The sequence below is a fragment of the Giraffa tippelskirchi genome, chromosome 11 (genome assembly GCF_054371585.1).
Source record: "Giraffa tippelskirchi isolate mGirTip1 chromosome 11, T2T-mGirTip1v1.2.pri, whole genome shotgun sequence".
NCBI lineage: Eukaryota > Metazoa > Chordata > Mammalia > Artiodactyla > Giraffidae > Giraffa > Giraffa tippelskirchi.
The window spans coordinates 9,423,829-9,436,053 of record NC_137285.1 but is presented as its reverse complement, the minus strand read 5'-3'; the positions used below and the strand labels follow the sequence as shown (position 1 = coordinate 9,436,053).

Genomic DNA, 12,225 nt, shown 5'->3' with positions numbered 1-12,225 from the left:
ACAGCAGTCCATGAAGCTGGCAGAGGTCATAGGTCAATGTGGCCCCAATTCTGTCACCTATGCCCCAATCAGGCCATTCCACCCAGCCCTACTATTAACCGCACGTCCCTTTGGACCTACCTGTCCCCCACTAACCTAAGCCTCACCTGAGTGGCTGCTCTGGGCTGGGGCCTGGGGAAATGCAGGCCTCTCTAGCTTTCCTCCTCCGGAGCTAAACCTCTCCCCGGCCTGTGACCTCTGGTTTTCTTTGGCATTTGTCCCCCCTGAGCACACCTTCTGAGGCCAGCCTGGCATCCTGCATCTACTGGAAATCCCCCCACCCCTGCAGGCCTAGGCGTCATCCCCGCCCCTGGTGGGAGCCTGGTGCCAAGTAGAGGCTGTGGGGCGGCAGACCCTTCCCGGCTTCGGAAGTGAAGCTGCTGAGCTCAGAAAGCAGCAAGGCCGGGGAAGCAGAGCTGAGGGGCCCAGAGGGAGAAGAGAGGCAAGATCAGTGGAGGGGTTGCACCTGGGAGCTAGGGCCAGCTGGCTGAGGGGAGGGGTTCCCAGTTCCCCCCCATTCCCTTGAGGAGGCTCAGGTCGTGAGCAACAAGGCAGCTGTGTCAGCCCAGGGCTCACATGACCACATCTCCCCAGGGGGGCTGCTGCAGATAACCCAGCCCTCATAGACCACCTCCATCCTGGACTGAGGACAGGGCGAGGGGAGAACTAGCATCAGTGCAGCCTGCAGTCAGCTGAGAGCGAGCCTGTACATTTATTTAACTTTTAGTAAAGTAAACATGGACCATGTCGAACGTCTTGCTTGTTGTGCAGGTGGAGTTGGGCAGGTGGAAGGGGGCTCGGGGGCTGAGGAGGGGCGGGGCTGGCACACACACTCTCACGTCCACCTCTGTCTTCCTGGCTCCACTGAATCTCTGAGGCCAGGCCACTGAGCTGGAACGCCACCTTCACTGTGAACTTCTGCTCCTTCTTGCAGGACACGTGTGTCCAGGAGTCCCAGGCCACGAGTGCTGTGACACTTCCTTCAGTCTTGAAGTTGGGGTTTGGGAACACTTCCTGGGGTGTAGGCAGGACCCCACCTGCATGATGCTCAACAAGTTCAGCACTGACTCAGGGGCAGCACCCAGATCCCTCTGTTACATTTCTGTTCCCTCGACAATTTATTTTCCATAATCTGGCTGGCTCAGAGACATGATCACGCATGGCATATTCACATTGTGTAGACAGAAAATTCTGGAAAACCAGGTTTGGGGGCAGAGTAGATCTCTTTCTTTTCTCGACAGTGTTTTATGAAGTCTGTGTGCAGGGAGACACACAGGGGCTCTGGGGCCTCGGGGACCCACCCCACTTTGTTTTCTTCAGGTCATCTCCTGCACCAGGCTGAGGTGGTGGGAGCTCTACTACTTGGCCTTCAGCCTTGAGTAACCGGGAGTCTCCTTCTTCCTGGAGTCACAGAATGTTCTGGTACCACAGGTCTGCCGCGGCCCAGGGGGAGCACAGGAGGGCAGGCCCTGCTCACCCTATGACCGCTTCTTGGCCCCGACTCTTGGGCTGGCCCCAGTCACGGGCAGAGCCTGGACTCGCCAGCCAAGTTCTTGCATTGGAGAGGGACTCAGGGCTCGGACAGGCTAGTCCCTGTGGGAAGCCTGAGCCAGAGGGCTCCCGGCCCGCACACTGGGCTCAGTTCGAGAGCACGGCATCAGCGCTCTTTGTTGGTGGGGACGGGGAGGCCTCACTGGCCTTCTTTGCCTTTTTCTTCCGCTTCTTCTTTTTGGTCCCAAGGGGCGCTTGGTCTCCGTTGAGCTGGGGAGACTCCTTTTCCCGCCTCCCGGATGCGGCCTTGCTGGTGGCGGTAGTGGCCACATCGGCACTGTCCTCCTTCTTGGCTTTCTTTTTCAACTTCCTTTTCTTCTTTTTCTCCATGGGGACAGAGCTGTGGATGGCGGACTCCTGGAGGATGTCAGAAGCGGACACAGCTGCCTCCCGGCAGCGCTGTAACTCCTCGCCGCCATCATCGCTGCTGCAGGGGAGGGCGCGGGGAGTGTTAGTTGGACTCAGGACGGGGGACGGGGACCCAAAGCTGCCGCGCACCGCCCCAGGCCAGGCCACCATACGGAGGCCAGGGAGAGATGGCGGTATGTGGAGAACTCAGGCTTGGCTGGGGTGCAGATCTGGGTTCCCATACAGGCTTCTCTCCTTCCAGGCTGCATGACCTCGTTTCCTGACTTAACCTCTCCAACCCTCAGGGTCTTCAACTATCAAGTGAGGATCTTAACAGAGCCCAGGCCTCACAGGGATGATCCAGGAGTGTGGTGTTGGGCACGAGATGGGTGCTCCGAGAGCAGTCAACATCCAGCCCCCAGTGGAAACTCTCCCCCCTGCCACTGAGCTACTATGTCACCAGCTACCTGGCGGGACTCCTCCTGGGTCCAGGCCTGACTGGGGTCTGCTTGGCTATCTGTGGGTGGAGGTGGGGGGTATCTGGCCAAAATGAGGGAACCTGAGGAGAGGACGTGTCATCGCACCTGGAGCTGGAAGGCAACCGTTTCCGGCGGGGCTGGGGAGCAGCTTCCTTCTCAGGGCCTCCAGGGATGGACGTGAAGAAAAGGCGGAAGCCTGCAACCCACGGGGATGAAGTCGGCACGGCCAGGGGCCCCAGGTGCTGAGGCTGCCCCACCTCTGCCCTCATGGAGCCCCCGGTCCAGAGGGCATCACTCCTGTCTAACAAGAGAGTGGTGCCTAGCAGGATGACAGGCAGCATGCTTCTGCCTGCTGCAGCGAGGGGACCGGATGCTTAAGGGGTTGCCGGCCACCAAGTCAAGCCAGCAAGTCTCCCGAGGCTTCTGGGACTCAGCAGCTGAGCTGCCCGCCTACGGCAGCTTGCAGAGTGGTGAGTAAGTTGGGCAGGGGACAGAGACTCGTGTGCAAGAGGCTGTGGGGTTCAGCAGGCAGGCTCTCCTGCTCAGGGTCACCTCGGGCCAGTGGCTGCATTCCTGGCCCCAGCTCCCCTCATGAGCCCCCTGTGAACAGGGTCACCATAACGTCTGCCTCGGACAGGGCCTACAGGCAAGAAGGAAGATAATATGCCAAAAGGGCATTTCGTAGCTCCAGACTCACAGGAGGGGCTTAATAAAGGAAAGCTGTTATCAACAGTCGAGCTGCTCACCATCATCCTCCAGGGTGCCTCTCCGTACCTCGGCCTTTCTTGGCTCCTTCACTACTTCTGAGATGGTAATGGAGCTATGGGATAAGACAGTATATTTAGGATGAGATTTTGGATAGAAACAACGAAAATTCTTTTTAATTAAAACTTCTTTTTGTTGTTGTTAAGTGGAGGGGACAGAGTAATGCAATGTTATGGGTGAAGGCAGAGGGCCCCCAGGCTCATGGAAACATGCCTCACAGCCATAACGTGGTGAAGAGCCCCTGTCAGCTCAAATGACGGTGACTCACTGGTTCAAACCCTACTTTATCCCACAAAGTGTTGAAGAAGTTTTGAAGATACTCACAGTACAACGGAATGCAACTTCAAATGAGGCAAAGAGAAAATGAGAGCAAGAGGGACAGACAGAGCCAGAGTGTGGCCAGGAAGCCCGGCAGACTTGCTAGACAGAGGGCACACGTTTGGTTCTGAACTTCCTGGCAGCAAGCACAAAAAGGGAAATATGACCGGTTGAGGAAAGAACGTTTCAGAGGTTCAGCTACTAGAACAGGCAGACCTGCTTTTTAGTTTTTGGTTTTTTTTTAATTTTTAAAAAGCTTGAGTTAATACATATTGACACTCAGTGCCAAGAAATAATATGGGGAGACCCCATGTATTCCCCACCTGGTTTCTCCCTTGGGTAACACTGTGTGTAACTAATATCCATGATCACAACTGAGCAACTGACTTTGTTACAATTCACTGACCTTTTTCAGACTTCAGACCTGGGTTTTGAGTTCTGATTTTTGTCAATTGCTAACAAGGGACTTCATCTCTCTGAACCTGTGTTACCCCTCTGAACACTGGGAGTGATGCGACTCCCGGCCTCCTAGAGCTGTTACAAGGTTCAAAGGAGAAAGTGGATTCCAATCTCTGAGCACAGAGCCCAGCTGCAAACTAGTAAACGACAGCTACAGCGGTGATGAAGATGATCACTGGTATAAGATAAGCAATCAGTGGGGTTCCCTGGTGGCTCAGTGGTAAAGACCGAGCCTGCCAATGAGGGTTCAATCCCTGGACCGGGAAGATCCCACATGCCATGGGGCAACTAAACTCGTGAACCACAACTACTGAACCTGTGCAGGGCCTGCGAGCTACAACTACTGAGCCCATGTGCCACAACCACTGAAGCCCATGAGCCTAGAGCCTGTGATCCCAACAAGTGAAGCCACTGCAATGAGAAGCCCTCGTACCTCAATGAAGAGACCCCACTCACCACAACTAGAGAAAGCCTGAGCAAAGCAATGAAGATCTGGCACAGCCGAAAAAAAAAGATAAGCAATGAGCTCCACAGGACCCCTTTCTCTAGCACAGACAAAGCAGGGAGAACTGCCAAGACCAGGAGGCAGGTCTCGGGGAGTGCTGGTGAGGCAGTCACCTCGCAACTGCAGAGACCAACACTCTCAGCAACGTCCTTGCAGCAAACAGAACGATGCACTGGGCACTTCTCCTAACTGCCTTGTGTTGGTGCCAGAGGCCTCGTCTTGCACGGGACATGTTCTGGGGAGAGGGAAAAGAGACGATGCCAACAGGGTCCTGACCCTGACCTGGGTATCTAACCCAGTGGTTCAATGTCAGTCGGCGGGGACAAATAGGCGATGTCTGGAGACACAGCTGGTTGTCATGGCTGGTGGAGCAATGTTACTAGGATCTTGTGGGTAGAGGCGAAGTATGCTGCTAACCCTCCTACAGTGCACAGTACAGCCCTGCACAACCATGAACAATCTGGGCCAAAATGTCCATGGTGCCAAGATAAGAAACCCTGATCTAACACAAGGGACCAACTGGGGTATCATTTCTTTGTGCGTGCTACATTGATTCAGTTGTGTCCAACTCTGTGCGACCCTATGGACTGTAGCCCATCAGGCTCCTCTGTCCACGGGATTCTCCAGGCAAGAATACTGTAGTTGGTTGCCATTTCCTTGTCCAGGGGATCTTCCCAATGCAGGGATCAAACTCACATCTCTTATGTCTCCTGCATTGACAGGTGGGGTCTTTACTGCTAGCACCACCTGGGAAGCCCTTAAAACACAAGATACTGGCCCAGGATAGCTGTGCGTACTGTGTACATGCTGTCATTTCTTTGGAGAGAAATAACTACAGGAACACTGCAGGAGCTATCCTGATGGTGGGTGACCAATACCCTGGTGGATTTCCACCTGGGGAAACGTTTGTTGTGGATCACTGCAATGCCAGGTGGCCCTGGTTACCCGGAAGCTGAAAGGTCACTGAGAAAAACCACTCCCTCGGACTGAGATGCCAACTGACCTTCCTAAATATGTTAAGCACATTCCCAGGTTGGGGACTGGCACTAAGGCCGTGGGGGTGCAGGCTGCTGAGGACTGGCCCAAAGTTCTGTCTGGGATTAGCAGCAGCTGTGCACTTTGGGAGGGCTCATCTGTCCTTTTTGATGGTTACTTCAAATTGAAGGACTATGGCCCAAACATCCTGAGTCTCCCTTTCGAAACCTGCTAGGCCTTTGTCAAGTGAGGATGGATCTAGCCCAGCCTGCCCTGGACTGAGTCCCATGCCATGCCACTGGTCATCCACGGAACAGAGGCACTGTGGCCAAACATGCTTGGAAGATGCCGGGCTAAACAAAGTTACACAGGTCTCTTTACTGTAGGACTTCTCAGAGCCTTGAAGACACTACTAAGAATCTAAATCTCCCAGGGCAGGGCTTCCCTGCTGGCTCAGCGGTAAACAATCTGCCTGCCAATGCAGGAGACATGAATTCGATCCCTGATCCAGGAAGATTCCACATGCCGCAGAGCAACTAGGCCCATGCACCACAAAACTACTGAGCCTGTGCTCTAGAGCCTGGGAGCCACAACTACTGGGCCCACATGCTCTAGAGCCCTTGCTCTAGAACAAGAGAAGCCACTGCAACAAGAAGCCTGTGTACTTAGAGAAAAGCCCGCACGGCAACGAAGACCCAGCACGGCCAAAAATAAATAAATAAAATTATAAAGATTAATTAACCTCCCAAGGCACAGTGGGTATGCAGAGTACAGCATTTCTCCATCTCCTCTTTGCCACTGGAACCCTGGTGCCCAGAGCCACACTCTGGACTCGAGTTCCTGGGCACCTACTTTAGGAATGCTGATCTGGGTTTTTTTTTTTTAAGTCTTCTTTGGCTGCACTAAATCTTATTTGTGACTACAAGATCTTTTCTTCAGTTGCGGCAAGCGGGAGCTAGTTCCCTGACCAGGGATCAAACCTGGGCCCCCTGCACTGGGAGAGCAGAGTCTTAGCCACTGGACCGCCAGGGAAGTCCTGCCGACCTGGATCTTCACAGATTATATTCTCGCAGCACCTGGCGTACAGTAAGCACTCAAGAAACAGGAATTCCACCGGTCCCTTGCTCTCTTGCGGTGAGAATAAGCTCTTGCATCTCGGGGTCCCCTCTTCCTCTTGGGCAGCAGGAGAGCACAGTGGTTAAGAGCAGGGCCCTTGGAGTTGAGCCCACCCTGCTCCCTCCTCCGTGACTGCAGGCACATGCTTCTTCTCACAGATGGGAGCCTTTTCCCAGCTGGAGAACAAGGACAACTACAGGATCTGCATGGTAGGGTGATGCCTTGTGCTTACCACGGTGGCAACTTACATGTGCTGAGCTCCCAGGCCTCAGGGGCCATTACTCCTGGAGTGAATGAATAAGGGCAGGAAGAGAGAATGTAGGTGCTTATTACCTGTCCAGCAGGGCTCCCAATTTCTTGGCTACATGGGCTCGGAATTCGGGGGTGGTCTGAAGCTCGTTGCCGTCTTGTTCATGCTCATCCACCTTGTGCCTGCAACACATACGACAGGACCTCACCTCCTGCCAGTTCAGAGGCTGCCGCCAAGAGGGTGGGGAAGACGTGTCCTACTCACCCTGACATACCACGGTCTAGCAGGGAGTGCATGGGGTGTGTGTGTGGGGGGCGGTGGGGGCAGGTGGCAAGGGCTAACATCCATGAATGAACAGATGAAACTCGAACCCAAAGTGCACAGTACCTGAGGCTTGGCTGGTTGGCTGGCAACTTAGCATTTGTAGCACCTGTGGAAATAATGAACACTGAGGTATTTACAGAGGAAACAACTATACCATCTGTTGTGTGTTGGGCCCTATTTTATGTGATTTATGCCTATAACTTGTTGAATCTTTCCAACAACCCGATGGGACTAACGGGGGTGGGAGTGGAGGTGGAGCAATCACCATCCCCCATTTACAGAAGAGGAAACTGAGGCAAGGAGATGTAAAATAGCTTGTTGTTGTTCAGTTGCTAAGTCGTGTCTGATTGTCTGTGACCCCATGGACTGTAGCCTGCCAGGCTCCTCTGTCCATGGGCTTTCCCAAGCAAGAATGTTGCCATTTCCTTCTCCAGGGGATCTTCCTGACCCAAGGGTCAAACCCGTGCCTCCCGCATTGGCAAGTAGATTTCTTACCACTGAGCCACTGGGGAAGCCCTGTTAAATAGCTTAGCCAAACAAACAAGCGACAAGCATTAGGATGAGGATCCAGGCTGTCTGGCTCCAGAGCCCCCTCTTCATCACCATGCTGAATGACCACATCTAAGTGTACTTTGATTCCAGCATTTATTGGGTGCCCACTGTGTGCTTAGCTGTGTGCTAACTGCTCTGGAAGAGAGAAACGAAGGGGGCTCAGTTATGCTGATCACTGGACTGGGAGTCTGGCTGGGGTCTCAGCCTCCTCACTCCTTAGAGGCACTTTTCTGGCAAGTTCATTCATTTAAGAAGGATGAAACTGGAGCCCATTATACAGAGTGAAGTAAGCCAGAAAGAAAAACACCAATACAGTATACTAATGCATATATATATGGAATTTGAAAGATGGCAACGATAACCCTATATATATAGCGAGACAGAATAAGAGACACAGATGCATAGAACAATTTTATGGACTCTGAGGGAGAAGGTGAGGGTGGGACGTTCTGGGAGAATAGCATTGAAACATGTATAGTATCATAAGTGAAACAGAACACCATTCCATGTTCGATGCATGAGACAAGGGCTCAGGGCCGGGGCAATGGGATGACCCAGAGGGATGGGATGGGGAGGGAGGTGGGTGGGGGGTCCAGAAAGGGGAACACATGTAAACCCATGGCTGATTCATGTCAATGTATGGCAAAAACTATTACAATATTGTAAAGTAATTAGCCCCCAACTAAAATAAATAAATTTATTAAAAAAAAAAGAATTATTTTGCTGAGCAAGGTATAGGCCCTGGGGATACCATGGTGAACAGATACCAGCCCTTGTGAAGTTCACATCATGCAACCTCTCACTCAATAAATATTTGTGGAGCAAGTATGAGCCAGAGTTGACTCTAGGTACTGGGGTTGGAAGGGTGAAAGGAAAAAGGGCAGGATAAGTAAAGAAGCAATTGTAGAAGAAAGGAAAGCATTACATATGAAGGGAATCATATAAAGTATGATGATGGTAGAGAGAAGGCATGTAACCCAGTTCTCCTGAAGAGATGGTGTCTCAGCTGTATTAAAGGATAAATGGGAGCCAGACAGGAGGGGGAAATGAGTCCATGACTAGAGACCAACCACATAACTGCTGCTCTTTACTGGGCCTTTAATGTGTGCCAAGCACTGCAGATACATCATCTCCACTCCTTGCAGGGTGGGTATTATCCTTACCCCCACTTTACAGATGAGGAAATTTAAATACAGTGAGACTTAAGTACCCTGCCCAAATTCTTCCTGCTAGTGAGTGGTGGCAGGACTTTTACTTTGGGGGCTCCAAAATCACTGCAGATGGTGAGTGCAGCCATGAAATTAAAAGACGCTTGCTCCTTGGAAGAAAAGCTATGACCAACTTAGCATATTAAAAAGCAAAGACATTACTTTGCCAACAAAGGTCTGTCTAGTCAAAGCTATGGTTTTTCCATAGCTTTATGGATGTGAGAGTTGGACTATAAAGAAAGCTGAGTGCCGAAGAATTGATGCTTTTGAACTGTGGTGTTGGAGAAGACTCTTTAGAGTCCCTTGGACTGCAAGGAGATCCGACCAGTCCATCCTAAAGGAAATCAGTCCTGAATATTCATTGGAAGGACTGATGCTGAAGCTGAAACTCCAATACTTTGGCCACCTGATGCGAAGAACCAACTCACTGGAAAAGACCCTGATGCTGGGAAAGACTGAGGGCAGGAAGAGAAGGGGACAACAGAGGTTGAAATGGTTGGATGGCATCACTGACTCGATGAACCTGAGTTTGAGTAGGTTCCGGGAGTTGGTGATGGACAGGGAAGCCTGGCGTCCTACAGTCCATGGGGTCGCAAAGAGTCAGACACGACTAAGTGACTGAACTGAACTGAACTGAGTGAGTGGTGGAGGTGGAAAGGCATTTCTGCACACAGAAAATAAAAAAAAAATGGCAGAGTTATGGTGGCCACAGATGAAAGGACACAGTATGGTCTGGAGCCTAGCTGTGGAACATGTGGCAGGAAAACAAACAGGGACAGGCAGGCTGGGAATGGATTACCAAAGAGTTTGTAAGTCCTTTTATTTACTTATTATTTTAACTTTTACAGAAATTATTTATTTATTCAGCTCTGTTGGGGTTAGTTTCAGCACTCCAGATCCTTAGCTGCGGCCTATGAACTTCTTAGTTGCAACATGCAGTCTAGTGCCCTGACCAGGGATCCAACCCAGGCTCCCTGCATTGGGAGCATGGAGTCTTAGCCACTGGATCACCAGGGAAGTCCTGAGGGCTTGTGAGTCCTTTTAAACAAAAGCAGGAGTTAACCTTGCTTTGCCATGGCCTGATCTGGCAGCCTGGATCCCTTCTCAGAATAATCTTTTAGATGCAAAAATACAACACATAGGATTACAAAGAAAATGAGTGATGGTGAAATTCAGTTATCATTAAGAGTAAAAAACAAAATTTGGGATACTGTTAATAATGTGCTTCTTCATTAATGTATTAAATAAGATCTACTGATGGACTTAAAAATTACTGTAATTTTTAAAAAATTAATTAATTTATTTCTGGCTGCTCTGGGTTTTGTCTGAGGGCTTTATCTAGTCACAGCAACTGGGGGCTACTCTCTGGTTTCCGTGCTCTGGTTTCTCATTGCAGTGGCTTCTCTTGTTGCAGAGCACTGACTCCAGAGCTTACCGGCTCTGTGGTTTTAGCGCTCAGGACTTAGTTGCCCTGTGGCATGGGGGATCTTCCCGGACAGGGATGAAACCCGTGTGCCCTGCATGGGCAGGTGGATTCTTAACCTCTGGACCACGAGGGAAGTGCAAAATTACTTTAATTTTAAAGCAGGGATGAGTGGAAATGATTTTTTTCCCAACATTTTATTGTGAATAAAATATTTTTGATATATCTGAAAGACTAACAGGATTTGAAAGTCTGAGGCTTTTGTTAAGACAAAGTAACAGGTATTGCCAAAACTACTGCGGTTGTTCACATGCATGATGGAAAGAGAGGCTAAATTTCAGAGACTAGTGAAAGTGAGATGAAATATTTTTCCCATTCAGATTCACAGGCCTCTGCATTCTATGCACCATTGGGTACCCTTATGTTAAGGGGTCTGGGATTTATTTCCGGGCACGAGGGAGTCAGTGAAGGGCAGGGAAGACAGTGAAGGACGGGGAAGCCTGGCGTGCTGCAATCCATGGAGTTGCAAAGAGTCTGACATGACTGAGAGACTGAACAACAACAAACGGAGTCATGGTCAAGGAGGTGTAGGACACAGCTCGCTGGCAGCCCCAGGGAGTGAGCAAGTGTTGAAGCCGAGGACAGGCTGGATGCAAGAATCCAGAAAGAAGGCTGTCGCAGTCATCAAGGAGCGGCGGGCCGCCCAGGGTGCAACAGTTAGGATGGACCCAAGGAGGCAGAGTCAAGAGATACTCTGGTGCCTTGGTTTCCCTGACTGGGATAATGGAACAACCCGCCCGCTGCCCTTATCCGTATTTTGACTCTGAATCCTACTCTGAACCCCACCCAGACCGTGGAGCCTCCTCAGGGAAAGAAGTCGAATCCCGGTGACACCCTCTTCACCGTCCATCCTCTCAGGCCGCAGGGGAAGATCATACGCTCTTCAGCCAGACTCCCCGAATATAGTCCCCTACCGACTCTTGGCTTCTCCGGACCCCTCGGGCGCTGCTCCAAGCCCCAAGCCGGCATCGCTGCCTCGCGGCACCGTTTCAGCTCCTCTTCATCGCTGCTGCTGCTGCTGCTACTCTCCAAATCGCTCATGGCGCCACTGGGTGCCGCCACCTTGAAGCACCGCAAAGGACTGTGGGGACCGACCCAGGAGCGGTCGTCCTCATAAGATCCCAAAAGGGAGCTGGAAAACGCAGGGCATTGTGGGGATTGTAGTTCTTAGACTCAGGCCAGCGTTGGTCCTAAATTGTCCTGAAGAATTTCCTGAAACCTGAGAGCTGGAAGGGCCTAAGAGATCAACAGATCTACCCTTGATGAGGAAAATAAGACCTATAGACAGGAAGGAATTGCCTAAGGTTACACAAGGGGTTAATGACAGAGCCAGACTTGGTTCCCACGTTTTGGTCCAATGCACTTTGAATATTATCCACTTGTTCTAGTAATTCAGAAGTCTGTTTGAGCATCAGAAGTACCTTAGGGAACTTTGTGTCTGTGGCGGGGTGAGGTGGGGGGCAAGGGGTCTCCCAGGTGGTGCTAGTGGTAAAGAACCTGCCTTCCAGTGCAGGGGATATATGAGACACAGGTTCAATCCCTGGGTCAGGAAGATCCCCTGGAGAAGGGCCTGGCAACCCACTCCGGTATTCTTGCCTGGAGAATCACATGGACAGAGGAGCCTGGCGGGCTACAGTCCACGGAGTCGCACAAGACTGAAGCAACTTAGCAAGCACGGATGCACGTCTGTGGTAAAAGTCACATAATATTTTGCTGTTGTTTAGTTGCTAAGTCATGTCTGACTCTTGCAACCCCATGGACTGTAAACTGCCTGGTCCTCTGTCCATGGAAGTCCCCAGGCAAGAATACTGGAGTGAGTTGCCATTTCCTTCTCCAGGGGATCTCTCCAACTC

At 51.4% G+C, this 12,225-nt stretch overlaps 1 protein-coding gene across 2 annotated transcripts; it reads right to left on the bottom strand.

Annotated features, from left to right (window-relative positions):
• Positions 1-732: 732 nt before the first annotated feature.
• On the bottom strand, positions 733-11,461 carry C11H12orf43 (chromosome 11 C12orf43 homolog). 2 transcript variants are annotated; one of them, XM_081546176.1, is made up of 6 exons: positions 11,287-11,461; positions 7,193-7,235; positions 6,889-6,987; positions 3,164-3,237; positions 2,523-2,613; positions 733-2,017 (listed from the first exon to the last, which is right to left on the bottom strand). In XM_081546176.1, exons 1-6 carry the CDS (start codon positions 11,411-11,413, stop codon positions 1,678-1,680), a joined length of 774 nt encoding a protein of 257 aa, XP_081402302.1. In that variant the 5' UTR covers positions 11,414-11,461; the 3' UTR covers positions 733-1,677. The 2 variants fall into 2 exon arrangements, with proteins under 2 accessions (XP_081402302.1, XP_081402303.1); XM_081546177.1 differs by having other exon boundaries at positions 733-2,014.
• Between the last annotated feature and the right edge of the window lie 764 nt (positions 11,462-12,225).